The 22,352-nt window shown below is 38.5% G+C and overlaps 1 protein-coding gene across 1 annotated transcript in view; it reads right to left on the reverse strand.

Moving 5' to 3' along the window:
* The window catches only part of LOC101397659 (neurexin-3), a 964,554-nt gene that overhangs the window by 780,887 nt on the left and 161,315 nt on the right, over positions 1-22,352 (reverse strand). Inside the window, exon 6 of the mRNA XM_087448107.1 lies at positions 6,867-6,986. Coding sequence (XP_087304233.1) covers positions 6,867-6,986 — 120 coding nt within the window. The remainder of the gene's footprint in view (positions 1-6,866; positions 6,987-22,352) is intronic.

Here is a 22,352-nt window from a genome sequence, read left to right on the forward strand (position 1 = left end):
CTAGATTTTTGTTCAGTAGAGATATAATGTTCGGTAGAAAAGGTGACACCAAAGGTTAAAGGCTTTTTGCCCTGTGAGACACTCATCAATTTTATATTTAACCTAATTTGTATTTTAATATTCTTTTTAATGCCTATAAATATCTAGCTCTTTAAATATGCTTTTACCATCTTGTTGCTCACACTTTAACCATTTTGTTTTCCTCGTTAAGGAGTTAAATAAATTTGGCACACGTTTATTCTATATTTATATGAGAGTTGTGTTTTTAACTTTATGAAAATTATAATTGTATGAGCCATGTTTTTAACTTTTTGAAAATTACGTCAAAGAGTAGCCAATAGTTCTGTAGGGACTATTATGTGCCATGTAGTAAACTTCAAAATTATGAATTTAATTTATCTTTATAACATTCTTATGAGATAGGACCTATAAATATCCACATTTTAGAGACACAGAGGAATTAATTAATTTTTCCAAGGTAACACAGCAATTAAGTGAGAATCAAGATTTCAACACAGGCCATACACTCCACATTAATGGTCTCATCCACCATGCTAGATGACATATATTGGGATTGCAATAAAGTAAAAAATGGAAATCAAAAGATCTAGGGCAACAGAGATTCAAAATATAAATATTTGAGGATATGGGGGGGATATTCTAACTCTAATTCTATAATATCTAAAGATATCCTAACCAAATGGCCTCATCTGAATATTAAGACTGAAAGATCCAAAGTGTTCAGAATTCCAGAACATGATAAAATTAACAACCAAGAACACAGAGCTTTTCTTTTCCAACCCTATATTCTTATGTAATTTGGTCGTCTGTGAAGACTTGCCCACCTGAAATTTTAAGCATTCTGGTCTAGTAATTAGTGCAGATGTTAACCTGTTATTATTTCTAATAACGATTAAGTAGAAGAAAATCTAATAAGAATGTGAGCTTTCATGTCAAACAGACCTGGGTTCAAGTCCTCACTCAGCTTCTTCCTAACTGTATGACCTCCGTTTTCTCATTACTAAAATCAGGACAATAGTATATAGTATTTCTTAGGAACTTTGGGATGATTAAAGGGCTGACATCTTTATAATGGTCCTAACAGAGTATCAGGAACATAATAAGGACTTGACAAATGTCAAATATTATTAGTTATAATAAAAACTATCCCTACTTTTCTTTATTAAGTACCTATCACACTCCTTGTGCTACGCCAAAGCTTCAAGAAGCTAAGTGACTATCACAGTGTTAGAGTTAGGATTGGCGTTTAAAGCATTTGATTCTAAAGCCAATTACCTTAACGACTATGCCATGATATCTTTTATAACTTAATGTCATATGCATAACAAATCTACCTTTTAAGTATTTGGTTCATTATAAATAAATTTCCAAGATAACTGTCCACCAATGGTTCAATGAAATAAATCAAAATTTGGGCCCTATTATGTCTACATCCAGAACCCAGCAGTAGATTCAAGGTGGGGGATTCTTCCCCCAAAGAACTGAGTACCATAATGTGCGTTCTACTAAAGGAGATTAGGAATCTAATAATGTTTTTTATCCTTTGAAAAATGCATAACATGCAATGTTAAACAAAATAAAGCCAAGCACAAATTTTAAACAGTGTGTGATCTGAACCATACAAATGCCTAGAATAAATAGTGGAAGGATATAGCCAGAATGTTAACAGTGGCTGTCACATATTTTTCTCTGCATGTTGGACTGCTGTGTCTTTCCTTTCCAACCCTCTTTCATACCATATTTGCTTAGGAAGCACTTCCAAATTTTTCAAGACTCATTTGTCAATGAAAACTTTCCTAATAGCAGCAGGTTTTCTTGATGGAGTGTCAACCCTAGGGATAGCTGACAACACTCCTCTTTATGACTCCTCACTATATACTGCTCGTATTTCTACTGAAGCACTTTCCTGTGTATCTTCCCCCATTAGACTGTAATGTCTTTGAGAACAGGGCCGTATCTTATTCATGATCATGTCTGCAAATAAGAATAAATAATAAATGATAAAGTGTGTTCTAAGCGGCAACAACTGTCTTAACAGTGAGCTTCTCAAATATGGCCTATTTGCTGGACAGACAGACCCTGAAAACAGAGATAGGATATAAACACATAAAAAAAAAACCTGGACATATTGTAGTCTGATATCCTTGAAAATTATTGCAATAAAAATAACATAGCCTCATAACATATAGGTACACTATTCTGTGTACCTATATGAACCCGAGAGAAGGAATTAGCATACAAATATCTGTCCCCTTGTTTATACACTAAGTAATGCCTATATTGCTTATTTTTTCTGAAGCCTGAATGGGAAATGTGTTTTTAACAGATTTAATCAATACGTCAACCTACATTAAAAAAAAATAAATAAACCCACACAATAAATAAAAAGCAAAAGGTCAACCAATAGCCAACAGTGCAGCTTAATAGCCATTCCAGCAGAAAACTGTCTGAAAAGGTGCTTCACACTGCACCATCTGCACGATCCACAGCTGCTTGCTATTGATTTGTTGTAAGCAAAGAACATCTATTATCACATGCCAGTGTGATCCCAGCAATTTCTCCAACAAGTAGCCTGCAATGTATAACTAGCAATGTAGCACAGGTAGCTGGCTGCTGAGGGTGGACTGAGGACTCACATTCATTCCCTTCTCTTCACCCCACAAAGCCATTATACACACCTGATTTCTAAATCCAGGAACTTGATGTGTGTTAAGGACTTACGTGCCACAGATTGTTCCCCAATCACTTCTCCAGGGCATGGAAGAAATAACAAGACTCCAAAATTGTACACAACTCAACATAGTTGTCATGAACATTCTAAAACGTAACTATGTTGGTGAGAATAGATGGGATGTGTTTAAAATTACTATTTTCAAAAAGTCCCCCCAAATCACAACTCTTTTGTATATGTGTGGAAACGCCCAAGGGAGTTGGATTTTGTGCAACATTTCCCAGTGTTGTGAAGGAGAAAAGAATTCAACAACAGGCTGCCATTGTGGGTGGCATTGCCACACAATATGGGAATGGGGTTCTGGATTCACCTGTTGATGTAATGGCTACAACATACTGAAATTGCCCAGGCTCTCAGTCCTGATTTAAAATACCAATAAGAACCCAAGATCCAAAAAGAATATCTCTGTAAGAACCTTTGTAAGTCTCCATTTCTTTTGTTGTTGTTAAAATGTAGCCCCAACAATGTGTCATTAAGTCGGCATTCAGGCGGTACACACCCTCTGAGAAGTCAGGCCACTCTGTTTTGAATTTTTCAGAACTGAAGATTTCCTTTGGAGAATGTTATTTATGTGTCCTTCTGTAGACCTTACTAGACTCAAAATTGCTTCTGGGATGATTTTGTCCATTGTAGTTTCAAAACAGCTCTAAAAGTCACCTAAAGGAAATTCCCTATGATTTTTACCATAACATGAAATGGTGGAAAGTCAGTCCAGGACAATTAATAAATCAATTATACTTCAGTTTCCAATCAGATGATTTTTGTTTTCTATTCAATACAAGTGAATCGCTTTTATACAAGGTAATCAGCCACAGAGAACACGTCATACCTTCACAACCACTGTATCAGCTTTACAGCTATCTTTATAAGAATGAACCTTAAATTCACTCCCTGCCTCCATCAGCCCATCATGTTTCACAAAGAATGATGGAATACAGTTAAAACCATCCAGGCTTGGTGTACTCATACTAAATGAGACACGGTTTTTAAATGTAAACTCTGCTCATGGAGGCCATATCTATGTGACAGTACCTCAAAATTGTCAAGCAAATGCCAAATTTGGCAAATAAGCAAGAAAAAACAAAAGTTAAAAGTGACAACCAATGCTAGGAGAAGGGAGGAAGACTCTAAAATGTAGACATTGCTTTAGAAACTTGCATGTCATCCCCAGATATAATTAACTTTTCTATATGTGATGAACTGAGCACTTTATTTTGGAAAATATAATAGCCTAGCCATTTCCCTATTGAACAAGTTCCTCTTCTTGGATGTGCAATAATAAGTTGAGATGTTTTCATTTCTGCTAATTGAGGATCAATTGGCTGTCCTGAGAAACTGCTTGTGGAAAATGAGAGATCCACACCCCTCCAACAAAAAATGCCTTTTGCCATTAGGTTGAATCTCTAACCAATTCACATGGTCTTATGACAGCATTTTAAGGAATATAATTTATTTTAGAAACATGCAACATTCTTCAGAATATACTATGCCCAAGAACTGAGTAAAGGCCAGATTTCCTTGATGATACTCCACTTATAATGCCACGGCCTATTTCTGTTACTTAGGTCAAAGGCAGGCCACCTGTGGCATGCACGTTACCAAACCTCTGCGATCTTGCATGGAAGACTCAAACCCTGCTTTCTCTTCCTTCATCATATTCCTTCCTTCATCCTTCTTCCTCTTCCATTCCATTCACTCACTTCATTCTTGCTTCTTTCTTTGCATATTTTCCCACTGCTTTTGCCAATGAAGCATGAGCCTTGTTCAACTCTGCCGGTGGCACTGAGAGTTAACACTCAACTCCTGATGCAAGCTAAGCTACCAAGAGTTTGTTAACATAGGTAGGCACATAGAATATCAGATAGGTGACTTCATTTTGAAGATCTTTGCGAGATGAAGTAGCAAATAACAATTCTAAGGGTCAAGGTTGATACAGAAAATAATGACCTATGATGTAAAGTAATGAGGCTTATTTTCTAGGTGGATCAAACTGACTCTGATACTAGTCCAAAAAAGAAGTTCCCCCAAATACTTTCAATGTCAATCATTGGATACAGAGGTATCCATTGTAACAATTTTAAGCAACCTACCATTTTGACATATCTGGCTGGGTTTCATTAAAAGTTTATATGCAAACTTTATAACTACATCCTGTATATCTGAATTCTATATATTCCTCACATTCTGCAATTAAAATGTACTTGCTCACATTTCCATATGGTCATCCAATCCCAGAAGCCCTGGTCCGCTCTCGAAGAGGAAACTAGGCAAGCAGATTCTTTTAGTGACTTGGACTCAAAGGCCTTTTACAATCAAAAACTCAACAGCATCATTTACAGAATAAAATCCAAAATATATTACCCTAAGCCTGGATATCTTAGAAATATTTTTGAAGGATAAGAAGCTACTGCCACAAAAGAAAGCTATTCTTTCCCAATTCTCATTCTAGTACTTCATTATATATGGACAAATTGTTCAAGACAGACAATGTGATAGTTCTCATTCTGGACTGAGACACAATCTGCTCTTAACAAAATCAGAAACAATCATAGAAAGCTGGAAACAGTCCTGGTTGATTTTTTGCAGAAAACAATGTCTGAACTGGGTGGCAGAGAGGAGCACGTCAATGGGAGAAAAATATATACGTACCTTCCGAAGATTGTGCCTATTCATCGCAGTTAGAGTAACTTACCTTTCCTCCTGTTCTGTGTGCAGAGTCTCTTCCTGACCATTTTATACCAGGATTAGTATGTATGTGTGATGTGGAATAAACTTGTGAGGATAAAGAAGCATTATGCCACCATTTAGGAAAAAACGTCTTCCTAGTGAGTCCTACGCAGACAAATTGAAGTGAAAAGAAAGAGCATATAGCGCATTTCTCAGGTACTCTGGATGGGTCCATAACTTCCTGTTTCAGAGTGGAACAGTATTTCCAAACCATAAATATGGAAACAGGACTTTCGATAGTATTAAATACGTGGAAAGAGCAATCTGAGGCCAAAATCTTCCGCAGAGAGTGTATCTTTTACATTACAGACATAGAGTCATAGGTTTACATCTAGATCAATGAGTTTCAAAGAATTTTCTCTCTACATTGCCATATTCCCCAATTGTTTCTCTTTAGTGTACCTTAAGAGACTGACAGAGTATATAAAGACAAAAAGCTACGAGAAAAATGTAAAAGAGATTAAAAGACTACACATATGAAAAAAAGTTGAAAAATAAAGAATGAAGGAAAACCAAACAGACATGATGGCATTGTAATTGGTGCCTGCTCCCACGTGGGTGAACTATAATATGACTAAAGTATTTGCTCGGATAACATCATGCATTTTTTTAATCAAACCAAGAGGCCAACTGACTATGAGTTTAGATTGTAAAACAAACTCCTACCATGAAGGCTGTGTTTAGAAAATCTGAAGGTTAGCAGGACCTACTAAGTCAGGGCCTTTCAACAAATCTCTTTGCAATAGGTATTCAGAAATTTCAAGTGTTTGCTTACTGTTAGAAGTGGCCAAGTTAGGAAAATAACATGAGAAGGAACTGAAGACACAGGTTATAGATTCCCACAATTGAAATATCTCTGCCATTTGTGCTAGAATCACCTTCATGAAATCAGTCTTTTCCTAGAACTAAAGCAACTAACGCGCCTGAAGCATCACTAGTGGACAAAAATAACAACTGGCTCTCTTCCAGCATGAACCAAATACACAGATACGTGCATATAAATATACTCACAAAATGGAAACGTGTATATAAAATAGAATGACTATATATATATAAACCAAATAGATATCAATAAATTTAGTCAGAGAAAATCTCTGCCTTACATTTGAAAGATCCCTGAGAAGGCTTTAAACATTTCTAATTGGAAAAAATAATATACTCTGAGCATCTTCATCATTTGGAAGGTCTAAGAAGTTCTCTAAACTCAGACTTTTTGAGAAAAGAGCTACATTCCTTAAATATCCACTAATTTCTAGGCAATGCAAATGGGAGAGTTTCAAAATTGTTATTCCTATGATTTAATTAACGGAAAACCCAACTCTTCAGAGGTTTCTCCAAACTTCTGAACTCTTTGAAAAAATCCTGAGTATGAAAAGGTTGTACTCACGATCATTGCACTGGTTTCCAGAATATGAGGTCATGGAACAGTCGCAAGTGAAGCCTTCCCACTGCTGCATGCAGACGCCCTGGTTGGCGCATGAATCTTCCTGGCAGGTGGTACTTGGTCCTAGTAATGCATGAGAAGAGAGGGAGAAAAGAAAAAGAGAGAGAAGTGTGAAAAATTAATCTAATTCAAAGCAATCACTTGAATTTACTATTCTCATGCCCCCAAACATTCAAAGACACAACCACCAAAAATGCCAACTCTGTATCATGCAACGAGAATTCAGCATACACAAAAGACAACAGAAATACACACTTAGCCACAAACTATCAACATTTACACACAGAAGGGAGAGGGCTGAACACACTGTTCTCTTATAGGCAGACTTTGCAAAAGAGCTTCATCTCTACCATTCAACTAGAAAGATATCTCATTTGGAGTATGGTCTTTCTACGTGTATAATGTTAAAGCAGAAAAATGCATTCCCATGATTCTTATGAATTAAAGCAAAAAAGTCCCTAAAGTCTATTTTGTGACATTAAAAACATGTTTGATGACAATGAGGAGTAGGAGGAGGAGGAGGATGTAGCAGCCAATATGTACTGGATTTTTGCAGGTAATAAGCACTGGGTACTAAGAGCTCTGTCTACATTATCTCATTAAGCTCTCCAGCAACTCTAACAGGCAAGTAATTATGATTACCTCCATTTCACAGATTAAAAAACCAAGCTCAGAGAGGTAAAATAATTTACCCAAGGTCATACATTCTGTAATTAAAAGATCCTCATGTTTGGTTAGACTACACTGAGACCCGAGCTGTTAACTACATCAGTGGTTCTCAAAGTATAGCCCTTAGACCAGCGTCACCTGGGAATTTATTAGAAACGCAAATTCTTGGGATCCACCCCAGACCTACTGAATTAGAAACTTTGAGGGGGGCCGGCCCTGTGGCTTGGTGGTTAAGTGCGCGCGCTGCGATGCTGGTGGCCCGGGATCGGATCCCGGGTGCGCATCGAGGCACCACTTCTCCGTTCATCCTGAGGCCGAGTCCCACATACAGCAACTAGAAGGATGTGCAGCTACGGCACACAGCTATCCACTGGGGCTTTGGGGGGAAAAATGGAATAGATGAAATCTTTAAAAAAAAAAAAAAAAAAAAAAAAAGAAACTTTGAGGGGAGGCAGAAATCTGTGTTTTCACAAACTTCCAGGAAATTGTGATGCAGCCTAAAGTTTGAGAGCCAGTACACTGCACCACGCTGTTACTGTAGGTTTATAGAAGAGCGTACTCAAACGGGGTGTGCATACACACATCCTTTGCATTAGAGGATGCAAAAGAGAATTATTTGAGGTATAGGAAGAAAATATTAGAAATTACATTCACTTTTTAATTTCATTCTTTATTATTTCTATTTTTGTGTGTCTTTCATATGCAGGTAATATATAAGTATAATGATACACCTGTATAATATATAAATGAGTATACTTATTTGGGGGGCATTCTCAAAATCTTTTGTGAATAGGTGTGAGCAATTGAAAAGTCTGGTGTTCTCTGCCTTACAGATTGCCATTAAAATCTCTCTTTAGGTCTTGAACCATTCTCTTTTTCACTTCTATCTTTGCCTTAACCTTGGGATTAAAGATAAACCTACACTTTTGAAAATTTCTGAGCTAACAGGAAATATCTTAATATTCAGGATAACTCCGTGCATTTCCCAGAGAGCCTCAGCAAAGGAGGTGAGCCCTTTGACTCGTCAAATGTATTAGTCAGAATCTGAAGCAAAAATTCACTTGACAGAATAAAAATATATCCATTACAATAAGTGCATATTTCACAAATTCCAAGCTAAGCCTCACATAGGCACAGAATATTGCAATGTAAGCATGCAGGGTCCTAAGGATGCACGTCCAAAAGAGATGCACGACCACAAAGGGTTGATCTTCTGGGTGGCAAGATATTTTGTTTTTACTCATGAAGGGTGGAAGCAGTACAGACCATCACTTCTAATACAAAGTTATTAGGATATGACATAAGAAAGTTCAAGACAATTCCTAACGCTGGGGGAGCGGCACTGCTGCTGAGTTTCCACAGCTCCTATATGTCATGTGGTTCCCCCATGTGGAGAGGAAAAGAGGTATGTCGTCATGTTCTCAGTGGGTCTTAAACTTAAGCATTGTGTAGTACAAGTTTCATTAACAATGGCAAATCAGGACAGCTTCTTTCAAAGGATAAAAGCTTCTAAGAAGTCCATGGGGCTCCCTGACCAAACAGTTCTCAGCAGACAATGGGCTGGTAATTCAATTGTACTCAAGAATCAGAAACACATGGAAGGCTTTCCCTTGAAAGGCAGCAGAACAGCAAAAACTTTGGGAAAACACAATAATTCTCTGCATGTTGATCGAATCTGAAGACAAAGCCTTTTCCATGCCTTTCCCCTCCTCTCTAGCCAAATTTCAACCATTTTCCAAGGACTAGCTGGAATGCCTCCCCCATATGAAATAGTCCCCTGTAATTTCACACAATTCTCCCACTTCTTAGAGGCCATGGCATTTATTATCTGCGTCATTAACATTTACATATGATAATATTGAATTTAACACTTTATTACACATTGCACTGTCCTCTGCTTATATAAGCCTCTAATTGCTTCATGTTTTTTTTTTCCTACTATTTATCCCCACAAGATTGAACGCCGCTTGCTGTTAGAAATCATGTAATACGCTTTGGTCATGTCCTTGCTGCACTAAGTACACTGTGCCAGATGCAGAGCAAGTGTTTCAGTAAATGTTGAGTTGATTGAATTGTAGCCCCCTGACTTGTTCCCTGGAGCCCCCTGATTATTTCCAAAACCTGAGTGTGGGAGAATGTCTGTGCTCTGCAAAGCCAGCAAGCTGTCCCATTTGTCAAAGGTCAGTCAGGAATCGAATCCAGAGGAAATTATAGGTTATTTCCAAATTCCACGGAATTTGTTTTATATGCTTTAAGGGGTGAGTGCCATGCAGAATCAGATAATCCTCCAAGACTGACTACATTGTAATCATCTAAGAACAAGAATCACTTCAGTTAGGACCAGGAGAACCTGCAATGACTTCTCCATCCATTGAAGACTCAATTTGTACCTCCTTTTTTTTTTTTTGGTAAGGAAGATTAGCCCTGAGCTAACACCTGTTGCCAATCCTCCTCTTTTTGCTGAGGAAGATTGGCCCTGGGCTAATATCCGTGCCCATCTTCCTCTACTTTTATATGTGGGATACCTGCCACAGCACAGCTTGATAAGTGGTGCGTAGGTCCATGCCCGGGATCCGAACCTGTGAACCCCGGGCCGCCCACCCAAGCGGAGCACGCTAACTTAATCACTAGGCCACTGGACCAGCCCCAAATTTGTACCTCCTTTTGAGGCTGAGATCCTAGGGCTCCTGCCTCCTTCTCCAGCCTCATTTCCTACTACTTGCCACCAACTCACAATCCTCCAGCCACCCCTTCCTCCTCTCAGTTCCTTTCTAACGCAATAGTGCTCACAGCATGGACCCCGAATCAACAACACTTGTATCGCTGAGCTTGCGAGAAGTACAGACCTACCGACTGGGGGCTCAGAAATCGACTGGGACGAGCCATCTGGGTGGTTCTGAGGCCTGCTCACATTCCAGGAGCCCTGCTCTAACACTTCACACCCATCCCTACCTTCAAGGTCCTTTGCTCTTATTGACCCGTGTCCTGAAATGTCCTTCCTACGGATTTTCAAATGACTGGTTCATTCTTTTCTTTAAGTTTCAGCTTAAAATGAGCTTTCTTCTGACTACACTGTTTAAGGAAGTCCCCACCAGCATTTCATTTACTGTCCATCATATCTCCCTGTTTATGTAACTCACAACAATTACATGGTCTGTAGCTAAGTTATTTATTAAATTCTTTATTGTCCATCTCATCCTTCTGGAATATAAGCCCTTTGTGGCAGAAGTCTTGTCTGTTTTCCTCACCTTTATGTCTCTAATTTCTGATAAAATATTTGGTATAAAGTAAGGGCACAGAAAGTAATACTGAATGAAAGAAAAAACAAAAGAATCAAAAAATAAAGAAAAAAAGTCATTCTTTTGTGACTTCAAGCCAAGTGGTTGTCCTAACTAACAATTTACCCATAGAATTTACCAGTATCAGCAATTTTCTACTTCGAGTCAAACTCTTTTTGAGGTGATGGTGGTGGTGGTATTTAATTGACCACATTTCCTCCCCTGATTTAACTATTAGACTCATTCAATCTCACCAGAAGTTGAGACAAGAACTCTTGTGTCTCCAGTGCCCAGAGACAGTCTGCAAACACCATATTGGATGAATGAGAGTTTGGACTAGACTCTAAAACACTTTCTAGGTGATAATATAAGCTCTTATTCTTACTTCAAACTATTTAAGTACATCTTTTCCTGAATAGATTTTATTTCATATCTGTCTCTATTTCTCATAGATAGCAGTGTCTCCAAAATTAAAAAATAGGTAAAAGAGAGAGAGAAATTAGAGAAACATACCAAAATTCCCTGGGGAAAAAAAAAAAGAGAAACTTTTCAACAATGCTTCTAACTGGACATCCACTGTTATAAGATGATCTTGTACAAGTCAGAGAGAGGATCTAACAATAACAGAACAAGGGACTTGCAAGCACCTACTATGTGCCAGACACTGCACTAAGCGTGTTTCAGGTATTAATTTAATTAATCTTCATAAACACCTAATGAAACAATTATAATTAAAAGTAATAAAGAATCAGAAAAACAGGAATGAATTTCACATGGAAGACATCAAGAACTTCAAAATTAACCAAATTTTTTGACTGTTGTTTGAGTTGGAAGGCAAGGATTTCAGAAAAGTAAATTGAGTCACAGAACAGGTAATTTTTTGCAAGATTCCACAGGAAACAAGAAGCAGAGTGCAGTTACAAACCCAAGCTTGCTAACTACATATCTGATCCACCTAACCTCTATGGATGTGGGTAAGCCAGAGGGGCGTGTATGTGTGTGCGTGTGTGCCCGTACATGCGTGTGTGTGTGTGTTGCCATTGGATTAACAAGAGCAACTTAAGGTATTTCTAACCTACAATCAGAGAAAGATGACATTCTAATGTAAAAGTGTGTTTTATTTTACAAGGAAAATTTTCAAATGCCATTTCAATTCAAAATTCAATGAAAAATAAACAGGAAGATCTGGTTTTGTCCAATTATATAAACAAAAATCTGTATCAAATGCATATGTTTATAAACATAGCAGACATTCTTAGGGACTTAATAATAATAATTTTATCTAAAACTTTCTTCCAAATCAACCTAATCTTCCAGACATTCTAAGATAACATAAACCTTTGGAATTACATATTTAGTAAGTTTTACTGTATTATTAATAGCTTAAAACTGCACTAAGGCTTTAGGGAGTCCCTGTATAGGGATAGTATATTACTTCTGTATTTGCTGTGCAATCAATCCTCACTAAAATAGTCATATATCCTTTTGACAAAAGATGGTGACTTTTCTTTATACAGGAGGGAAAGTGACAAGAAGTATGCATGAAAAGACTAAATAAGTTGTCAGTGATGTTAGTACTTCGGTTTCTAACTCCCAGATCTATTTTTTGTTCACTGGAAAGCATCACATTGAGTCTTTTTTCTTTATTTTTCTTCAGATGATAACTGTTAGGGCTGCCACAAATTTCCCATCATTCTACTTGAGTTGGGGATTGTTTTTCTCTCTGAGAACTGTCCCAGACAGTCATTTCATGCCTGTTACGGCTAAAATCCACCCTTGCAGTACATGCAAACTGATTCAGGCAACTCCTTTTCACGGTTTAGAAAATCAAAAGTTGACAGAGTGTCTCTTATTACTTGCAGGTGCTTGAGACAGAAGTGCTGCCTGGACACTTGTATCAGAGTGTATTTCCCTCTGTTATTGCCCAAGGAGACATAACCAAACCTATGCCTCAAACATCCCAGTTTAAAATAGATAAATGTTGCTAAACCAGCACCAGCTGCTCTTGGCCATATTGGGGAGGTGGGCTTGGTGAGAGGGGGCGTCTGGAGGTAATATATCTGGTATAGTTCCCAATGTTCATTTATCCTAAAGGCCCAAGGCTGGTTCCCTAGGCGTAGGTACCAGATAGAGTTGGTTTAACAATATCCTTCATCTTTAGTCTCAAAGCATGAGGTGCTTGTCAAAGGGCTAAGAATCTATGAGTGAAACTTGAATGTGAAGCATCATCATAGCAGAACTTTGAGCCAACCAAAGGTTTTGCCCCTTCCCCCCGTACAAAGCACAGCTGCCATGGGAAGGGGCCTTATGAGAGTTGCCATGAACTGTCTGAGAGCTCATCTTCCACCTTCAACTTTATTTTCCACTCCTCATAAATGCATAAACCTTTCCACTTTTACATTTTTAAATTTACATTGTTTCATAGAGGAGGAATGAGTGAGCAGTAATTGGGTGGTAAGGAGGAAAAATAGAAAATAGAAAAAGGAAGATGAATATACATAGATGCATGACGTATTTGTGCTTGTGTGTGTATGTACATGTGTATATGTGTGAAAGACCCTTACCAGCTTCCTGAGCAATCTACAGTCTCTACTGCTAAAATGTAAGAATTAAAGCATGGAAGCTTCAGGGAGGGTATTCACGACACTAGACATAGCCTACTGACTTAAGCTGCGTATGTGTCTTGGTCTCTTCAGGAAAGCTACTTTTATAGCTCTCAGAGTGTATATCTACATGTACACTGTTGGGTTCCCTTGGCTTTTCTGAGGAGAGTCATTTACAGACAACATAAGATTCATCCCTTTCAATTGGCAGAAACCCAATTCACTTCTATTTAATTTTAAAATAAGAAAGCAGTGATCCTTAAATGTGTCAAGTGGCTTTCTTCATACAGAGCCGACTAAGACGTGAATGCTCTAGTTCCCATTTTACAGGAGATTAAGCAAATCCAGAGAACAGGGTCCTAAATGTTATTATAAATACCATAAAGACCTAAGAGCAGCTATGTTCCCAAGATCTGCTTACTTTTTTGTCTTGAAGGCAGGATCTGTGTCTGGTTAATGCTCAGAAAGCTATCGAAATTGCCCTTATCAAGCATGTTCAGGTGCTTATGGTTTTCTCTCCTCAAATGAGGGTTCAGAAAAGTCATTTGGTTAGGATGATGAGTGAAAAAGACTAACAATAAAATTCAGCATGGGGCCAGCCCTGATGGCCTAGTGGTTAAACTTCTGCGCTCTCCGCTTTGGCAGCCAGGGTTCATTTCCCGGGCATGGAACAACACCACTGGTCTGTCAGTAGCCATGCGTGGTGGCAGCTCACATAGAAGAACTAGAAGGACTTACAACTAGAATATACAACTATGTACTGGGCTTTGAGGAGGGAAAAAAAAAGACAGGAAGATTGGCAACAGATATTGGCTCAGGGCTAATCTTTCCCAGCAAAAAAAAAAAAAAAGAGTGCATTCTTTGCTAAAAAAAATAAAATCCAGCATGTGGGGCAGTTTCAATAACACCCCTATTCTTCTCAATCACTTCAGTCCTCTCATCATACATTAGGTATAAAATAAGTCAAGATGGGCATAGGAAATGGTTGAAACCAAGATGCCCTCATGAGGTCTTTATCTCCAATGGCCTTTGATTGGTCCTGTGCTGGTAAATATTTAACAACCAGAACTCCAAGGAAAACAAAATAACAAAACCCCATCTTAACATTATTGTGACTTGATTACCATAGCGTAAAATACTCCCACCACAGCCACTTTCAGGCTAATAGATGTTACATGATGTCAACCAGCTCGTGAGATTCCTGAAAATTCCTGAGCTGGTGTCAGCTCCAGCACAGCATTGCCCTCGATGGTCAATGAACCGCAAAGCATAATCACACTTTGTGAGTACAGCGATGTACCCACGTGATACTTCCATGAAAACGGAGAGGTGCAAGTCGATGCCTGCCTCTGATGGGGTATTTGTAAAGGTGAGAGAATGGCTGGCATCACAAAGCCTTCTTGTTCAATCTATCCTATTTTCAGAGGATGCCTGGGTCATAAAGGTCAAATGATTAGATCATTCCTTCAAATCATGACCAGGCCCTCAAAAGTCGATGCTGCTTCAAATGATGTAAACTGAAGCCTCATTTTCTGCCTTTCTTTCTTTTATAAGCACTGATGTAGCAGCCTGTAGGGTAGGAGAGGGTATTTTTTATTTTATTTATTTATTTATTTTTTAAATTTTTTGTTTGTTGCAGTAACATTGGTTTATAACATTGTATAAATTTCAGGTGTACATTATTATACTTCTATTTCTGCATAGATTACATCATGTTCACCACCCAAATACTAATTACAACCCATCACCACACACATGTGCCGAATTATCCCTTTCGCCCTCCTCCCTCCCCACTTCCCCTCTGGTAACCACCAATCCAATCTCTGTCTCTATGTGTTTGTTTGTTGTTGTTATTATCTACTACTTAATGCGGGAAGTCATACGGTATTGGACCTTCTCCCTCTGACTTATTTCACTTTGAATAATACCCTCAATGTGAGAGGGTATTTTTTAAAACAGAGAGAGAGACAAGGGGTTTTGAAGGCCAGGCTCAACAAAAAGACAGGTAATTTAAAATACTTTCCTCATTAAAATTGGGCAAATATCATCAAGAAGTTAGTGGAATAGTATTGATATGAAAACTATCTACCAAAAAGTCAGCTTGGGGGACATCTCAGATACTCTCTGGTAATCCGTGTACTGTTTCTGTTTTGGAAATAGGCAAATCCACTCACACCATATGGCATAGCAGGGAAAAGGTCCCAGGCTTTAAAATCCAGCTTTGTCACTTACTAGCAATGTGACCTTGGGCTAGCTACTAAACTCTCTGAACCTCAGTTTCTGCATCTATATAATGGAGACAGAAATTGTCACTACCTCACATAGTGCGAACATTAAATGAGATAACATACACAAAGCCTATAAAGTCATCCATGAAAAGAGGATAACAATATCTACTATACAAGGTCATGGTCATAATGGAGATACAATATGCCAAGCCTTTAGCATGTGCCTATACTAAGTAGACCTTCAGTAAAGGGTATTAACAATTCTGTTGGAAAGGAAAATCAGCGTCTCTCCACCCATTTTAGTTGAGTGTGTAGTCAGTCAGGAGTTAAGAAACAAGATGCATTAAGGTAGTAAGTCATAATTACACAATTCTCTTGTGAGAAACCTCTGTCATGCAATGTTGAGGGACAGGGGGCAGGAACCATTGTGGGAAGTTCCATTTAATTCCTGTCTTGCTTATTATTTCCCATATGCAAAGCATTTTTGAGGGACTGATTTATATTGGGTCAAATGCTACATTTTATTACATAAAATACAATGGAGAATGTGATACAGCCCTTAACTTTGGAGAAATTGAAGTGGGGAACTATATTCCTCACAGTAAAGAAAGTCGGAGAATTAAAATTCCCTTTACCTACTAGTGTTTGGCTGATGCCAACTCTCACTTAAAATGACTTGAAAGAATCTTCAGGTTTTCAAGGGATCTAAAGCCAATACACTTATTGACTTATTCAGATACGCAGCACTTAGAACCAGATCTAATCAATCCTTGGTCCCCCCACCCACCTGCCCACCATCTGAGTAGAGGGACAACTTTACATTTCTAGAAATGAAGCTATTCAACTCCAGAAATAGAACCTGCTAAGGGGAATTATAATGGAAAGTGAGAAGAGGATATTCTGATTAACCACCTAAGCCAATAAAGAGCTATTCTTTTATTTCTCATTGTTTATGACTCTTTCCCAACAGGTCAAACTTAATATTTATTTTATAGTTGTACAGCTCGTTTCTTAAATGGATAAGATTTAGGGTATCTTCTTCTCTCAAGGAATACCCCTCTTGCAAATAAAAAGAAATTCGAAAATTACTTCTGAAAGGTCTGTAGATAGTGTAATTCATTCAAAGGACCCTGAGATTCAAGGCACTGCACCTCTCAGCCATGCAACACCTCCCATGTGCCTCAAGGGAGCCCCCACTCCCTCTCCTAGCCTGAAGAGATGCAAAGTCTGACCTGAACCAGGGCAGTCAATGAAGTTCTTCCTTGACACTTTTTGTCCTAATATATAAATGTATCAGTTATGAAACAGAGCAACACTGTAGGGGTTGGGGAAAAGAAACAGGAGACAAATTTTCTTCCTTACTCCTCAGAGGTTTCATCTGGGAGGAAAACATGTTTACCTTCTTAGGCAGCTAAAGTAATGGGCATCAGGTTCATGCCTCTTGCTTCTGTCTTGGAACATGCTACTTCCCTCTTAACTCTGTTCTATGCTTCCAATTCGTCTTTCTCATCCATTCTCTACCATGGTGTCAGAGTGATCTTAGTAAAATGAAAATCTGACCCAGGTCTCTGGCATCCTTACAGAGCCCTTGGGGTAAAGTCCAACGCCTCACACAGAAAGCCTGTTATCACCTGTCTCCATCCTACCGCTCCAGTTTCATTGTTGATCACATCCCCACATGCACATTATTTCAGCCAAATTGAGCTTCTTGAATCCCCAAACTGGCCAAGCCCTTGAATGCGCTTCCACTTGTCATCCACCCAAAACATGTTGTCCTTTAGACTCAGCTGAAACCCTGCCTGAGAAAACATCCCCTGAGCACCCACCACGAACCACCACCACCCCACTCAGCCCAGCAGCCCTCCTCCATGCCCACACAGCACGCTCCGTATCCATTCTAGCACTGCAGTTTTCACTCCGCATTGTAATTGTTGGCTGATCTCTTACTGATTCATTTGAAATCAGAGACTATATCTCATCTGTAACCCCAGTACCAAGCTGAGTACCTGACACATAGGAGTAGCTGAGTTCCTGATAAATTGAACAACATGATAACTGCATAAGTTAAAATAAATAAAAATTTTTAAAAATCACCACCCTAATACCATGATAACAAGAGGACACAAGCTGTTGACTTGTCCAGACTCATTATGCTACTTCCTAGACCCGTTGTTATATTTCCTTCTGAATACCATTTGCCGTTACATTTCAGACAGTCTCATTTCTTTGTCATGTGTTTTTTTTTTTAACTGCCCTTCATGTTTAATGGTAATAAGTACTATCTGTGCCCACAGGTTGTGGCTGAAAAAGTCAGCATGAGTAACGGTCTATAACCCAATGTCAAGAAAATAAAAAGTAGAGGCATTTGCATCCAAAAGGTCTTTTGGCACAATACGGGGAAAGAGTAAGATGACTCAAACATAATTACAAAGAATAACAGCTCCTACCACAAACAAAGAGACTGTCAAGTCAGTACAAGAATGGAAGAGTTTGGGTCAACAGAGTAATAACATAACAACCATACCGATGACTAAACTGCTTCTACAAATGGGAAAGTTAAGATACTCCAAACTCTTATGTCCTCAAATCTGTATCTCCACTTCGGTCAACAATTTACAATAGGCATAGAAATCAACCAGTTCTTTGCATGATTCCTACAAACCCTTTTTCCTTTGGATAGGAACTTTAAGATCATTTTCCTATATATGGAGTTTACATTTCCTATGTAATAAGACCTATGCTAGGTTCTGGGGATTCAAAATCCACATAGTTCTTACCATGAAGAATGGTAAAGTCTAGAAGGAGGAGATGCAGTTGTCTAGATTATCTAATAAATCTGATCATAAGGAGCTTTGACAACTTTAGATTGTCTCTTATTATAGATCAAATCCTGCCCCCTTCTCCCTCCCCTCCATTTACAGAGTGACATGTGGAAGATCTATTTTGACAATTAAACAGAATATTCGAAAACAGCCTTCAGTATTACCAAAAGGGCCCTACATACTTTGAAATTGAAAGCTATTGTATGGCTACCTAGGACTTCAAAGTACTAATCCAGTGCATATTCTTTTCATGACTTTTATTAAATATCAGCATATATGTGAATCTGCTAAGAGGGGATGAAGACAAAAGAGTTACAGTAAAATAGTTAGAGAGAGACCTCAGTCAGTTGATGTGCCCCGGAGAGGTAGACACTTGTACTGGTTACCTACATGACATGTAACCAGTAAGTCACAGCAAAGTAAATGATCATTTAGGTGAAAAGTAATTTTTTTAAAGCTACCTTTATCTTAACCTCTTCTAACAATTTTTGCTGACTGCAAACTCACTGAGGCCGTCTGAGGCTCAATCTCCTGTTTAACTCTCAGCCAAAAGATACCTAAAATGCCTGTTCATGACTTACTATTCTGAGTCAAAATAGCCCGACACCACAGGACCAGTGGACCATGACAGACTTTGAAAGGTGCCTTTTTGAATAGTAGAAGAAGCAGTTTCTGCAGTAGATATTCACGGACATCTAAGATGCAGGCACGTTAAAGGGTATTCAAGATAAAACCAACAGATCCTCTTCTTCCCCAAGAGAATCATTTTCTTTAGACCACAAAACAGGAAATTAAAGTGTTCAACCAAAATTCCCCATAGGAAACATAAATCTCCAGAATGTTTTAATGACATTAATATCTCCCAAATGCCTAAAAATTTCTTTAAAATGAGGTAAGAGAAAATGGCATTCTCTTTCACAAGCCCAAGCACTCAAAAGTCCTACTTTGAGAAATGACCTCCTTGACCCAGAAAATAATAAATTATGAACTCAAGTGGTCTTTTTTCTTTTTCTTTTTCTTTTTCCAAGTGCTGCCTTCTCTCTATAGTGAATGAAGTAAAAGGAGCGAATCCCTCCCAGGCAACTCCTTGAGGAGGCATTAACCATTTCCAGACATGGTTTAATACGTTTGTGGGCAGTCACAGTATAGGATGCTGTCAAACCTCTTTGGTCCCCCCAAAATGGAATCATGCTCCCATCCCCAAGTGGTCTCGCCTTTGTTGGTATTTTTCAGGCATGGATCTGGGTTTTCTGCCACTGTTTCTGAAGAACACATGGTTCAGCCCCCTCCCTGTGACTGCCACTGTCCAAGAGGTGTGACAGCTTGAAGGCCTCTAAAGAAAAGATACCAAGGGTTACACAGGGCATCTTTCAGTCCAAAGTGGTAATGGGAACAAGAACCTTGTCTACCTTGCAGGTCAGCTTTGGTCAACGCAACTTTGTTAGCAAAAGAACAGAAAAGGCGAAAACAATAACCAGAGGTTAGTAACAGGTAGAGTCAACCAGGGTAACATTACAGAAACGAAAATACAATCGGCATAACCAACATCACTCAGACAGACAATTGAAATGCTCTACAGGTTCTCCAGAGACAGCACAGACGGGGGATGCACAGACTGGGGTGGAGCAGGCTTCATCAGAGCCACGTCAGCAGAGCAGGGCAGGGAAATACAGGACTTGACAAGCACAGGCAGTGGAAACAAGAGCCTCCCCACATCCACACAGCCAACCCCAAGGCATAGGGTCCAGAAAAATGACTTTCCATCAGTCAGGATAAACATCAAGAAATAAAGGTAGTGTGTGGCCAGACTGAAAGACACATGTGCACAACAAGATGGGGCCCACAAAAATAATTCTGAACATTTAGGAGTTAAGCATGGGAGAGTCACTTGGGATCATTCCTTGTAACTTCCTGAAAATGCCACTAAGGACTGTGGTACTGGAACTGGGCATTTGTATCAAGGTGATTTGGGAACACCAAAGAGCTCAATTTATTTTTTAATTTATAAAAATATAGCCAAACTCAAACGGCTGTGCGCAAAAACCAATGTCCTTTTCGTTTATTCATGCCGGTGTTGAAAGAAAGCACCTGTATTTCTCTCAGATGTTTACCATCAGCAATTGTGGAATTGCATTTCTAGCCGCTACATGCCTTGGTCTCTGCAGCAAAGCTGGCCTCAAGATAGAAAGAGATATTTACCAGCTGAGTATTGAACCAGACATTATTAAAAACTCCTAATCCAAATTGAGAGGTTGCAAGTCAAAGCTAGATGTTGGCTAGTTGTCATCCAGAAATTGCACTTAATTCTAAATTATACACTCTGCATATATTAGAGACATAAAATCAAATCCTCGTTCAAGATTTTTTTTCTTTCTTACCATAAAAAATGGAGAGCCAAAGAGTATTAGATTAATATGTTTTAAAAATAATTTTGGACTCTTTGAGGCCAGATAATAGGGAAAGTAATACATTTACTACTTAGGGATCTTGAAGTATCATTATCAATGACTTTGACAAGAACATATGATATATCCTGGCCTGTGTAGCCCAGATATGTGAGAATAAAACACATCTACCGTCTTAAAGAGATCCAGGTCTTAGTTTTTACTAACAAATCCTCATCCCTACGTGTTTCTTATTCTATACATAGAAATGATAAATCAAGAAATGTGTTCAATTTCCTATGATTCCTATACTGTTAACACTCAAAGGCCCAGTTGAGGGCTCCACACTATGTACAGAGATTCAGAATGACAATGACGCTTTTTTGCAGTCTCTCCAAGGTTTTGTGCCCTTCATTTCCCTCCCCATCATCTTCCACAGTGCCCTACAAAGCTCCTGGGATCTCTTACAAGAGCTTACTCACAATGGTGCAAACTTCCAATGACAGTAATTTATGCCTTAACCCACTTTTTGGCCATTTTTCCTGGCCACTTAGGCTAATTATCCAAGTCATCTGTGTACAACAAACAAGGACCTTCCTCCCTCAGCATTCATCCTCCACTTTATCCCACCCAGTGGGGCAGTCATAATGCTTCATGGGTAACCATCGTAATTATCTCCATGGCAATAGAGTGCAGTGTTATTAGGCCCATGGGATTTGCCATAGATTCGAATGATAGGGCCATCAAGTCACAATATTCTGCTTTGAACAATCACCCCTACTCAGAGGAAGGTCGGAATCCACCATAATGTATGTGATGAGTCATGCCAAGCTGCACATAGAGCTGTAGGAAGGGATAGGAACATTTTCTCCCATCTGATGGGTAATTTCCTTTCACTAATGCTCTGTTTCTCTTAAAGCTCTCTTAAGTGATGTCCATTCCCTCCTTTATACCCTACATTTTAATCCACTTTTATAAAAGTTTGTTTAGCCTTCCTTTTAATCCAATAACACATCTTTCTTTCCTTACATCCCGATTTTTATATTCTATATGGAAATGTGCTTCTAATACAGTAGCCATAGATGCACGTGGCTATTGAGCATTTTAAAGGTGTTTAGTTTGAATTGAGGTGTGCTGCAGGTATAAAATATACACTCAGTTTTGAAGGCTTAATGTGAAAAAAATAATGTAAAATGTCTCATTAACAATTTTATGTCGATTACATGCTGAAATGATAATACTTTGGATATATTGGTTTCAGTTAAATAAAATGTAAAATTAAAATTAGCTTTATCTGCTACTTTATACCTTTTTTACATGTGGCTACCAGGAAATTTAAAATTACGTATGTGACTTACATTATATTTCTATCAGGCAACCTTGCTGTAGAGGTAAACGGATGATGCTTACTAACTTTTAAATCTGAAGAATGGATGGCATGATAA

This window comes from Ceratotherium simum, chromosome 24 (assembly GCF_057802395.1).
Source record: "Ceratotherium simum simum isolate JZ-2026a chromosome 24, ASM5780239v1, whole genome shotgun sequence".
Taxonomy (NCBI): Eukaryota; Metazoa; Chordata; class Mammalia; order Perissodactyla; family Rhinocerotidae; genus Ceratotherium; species Ceratotherium simum.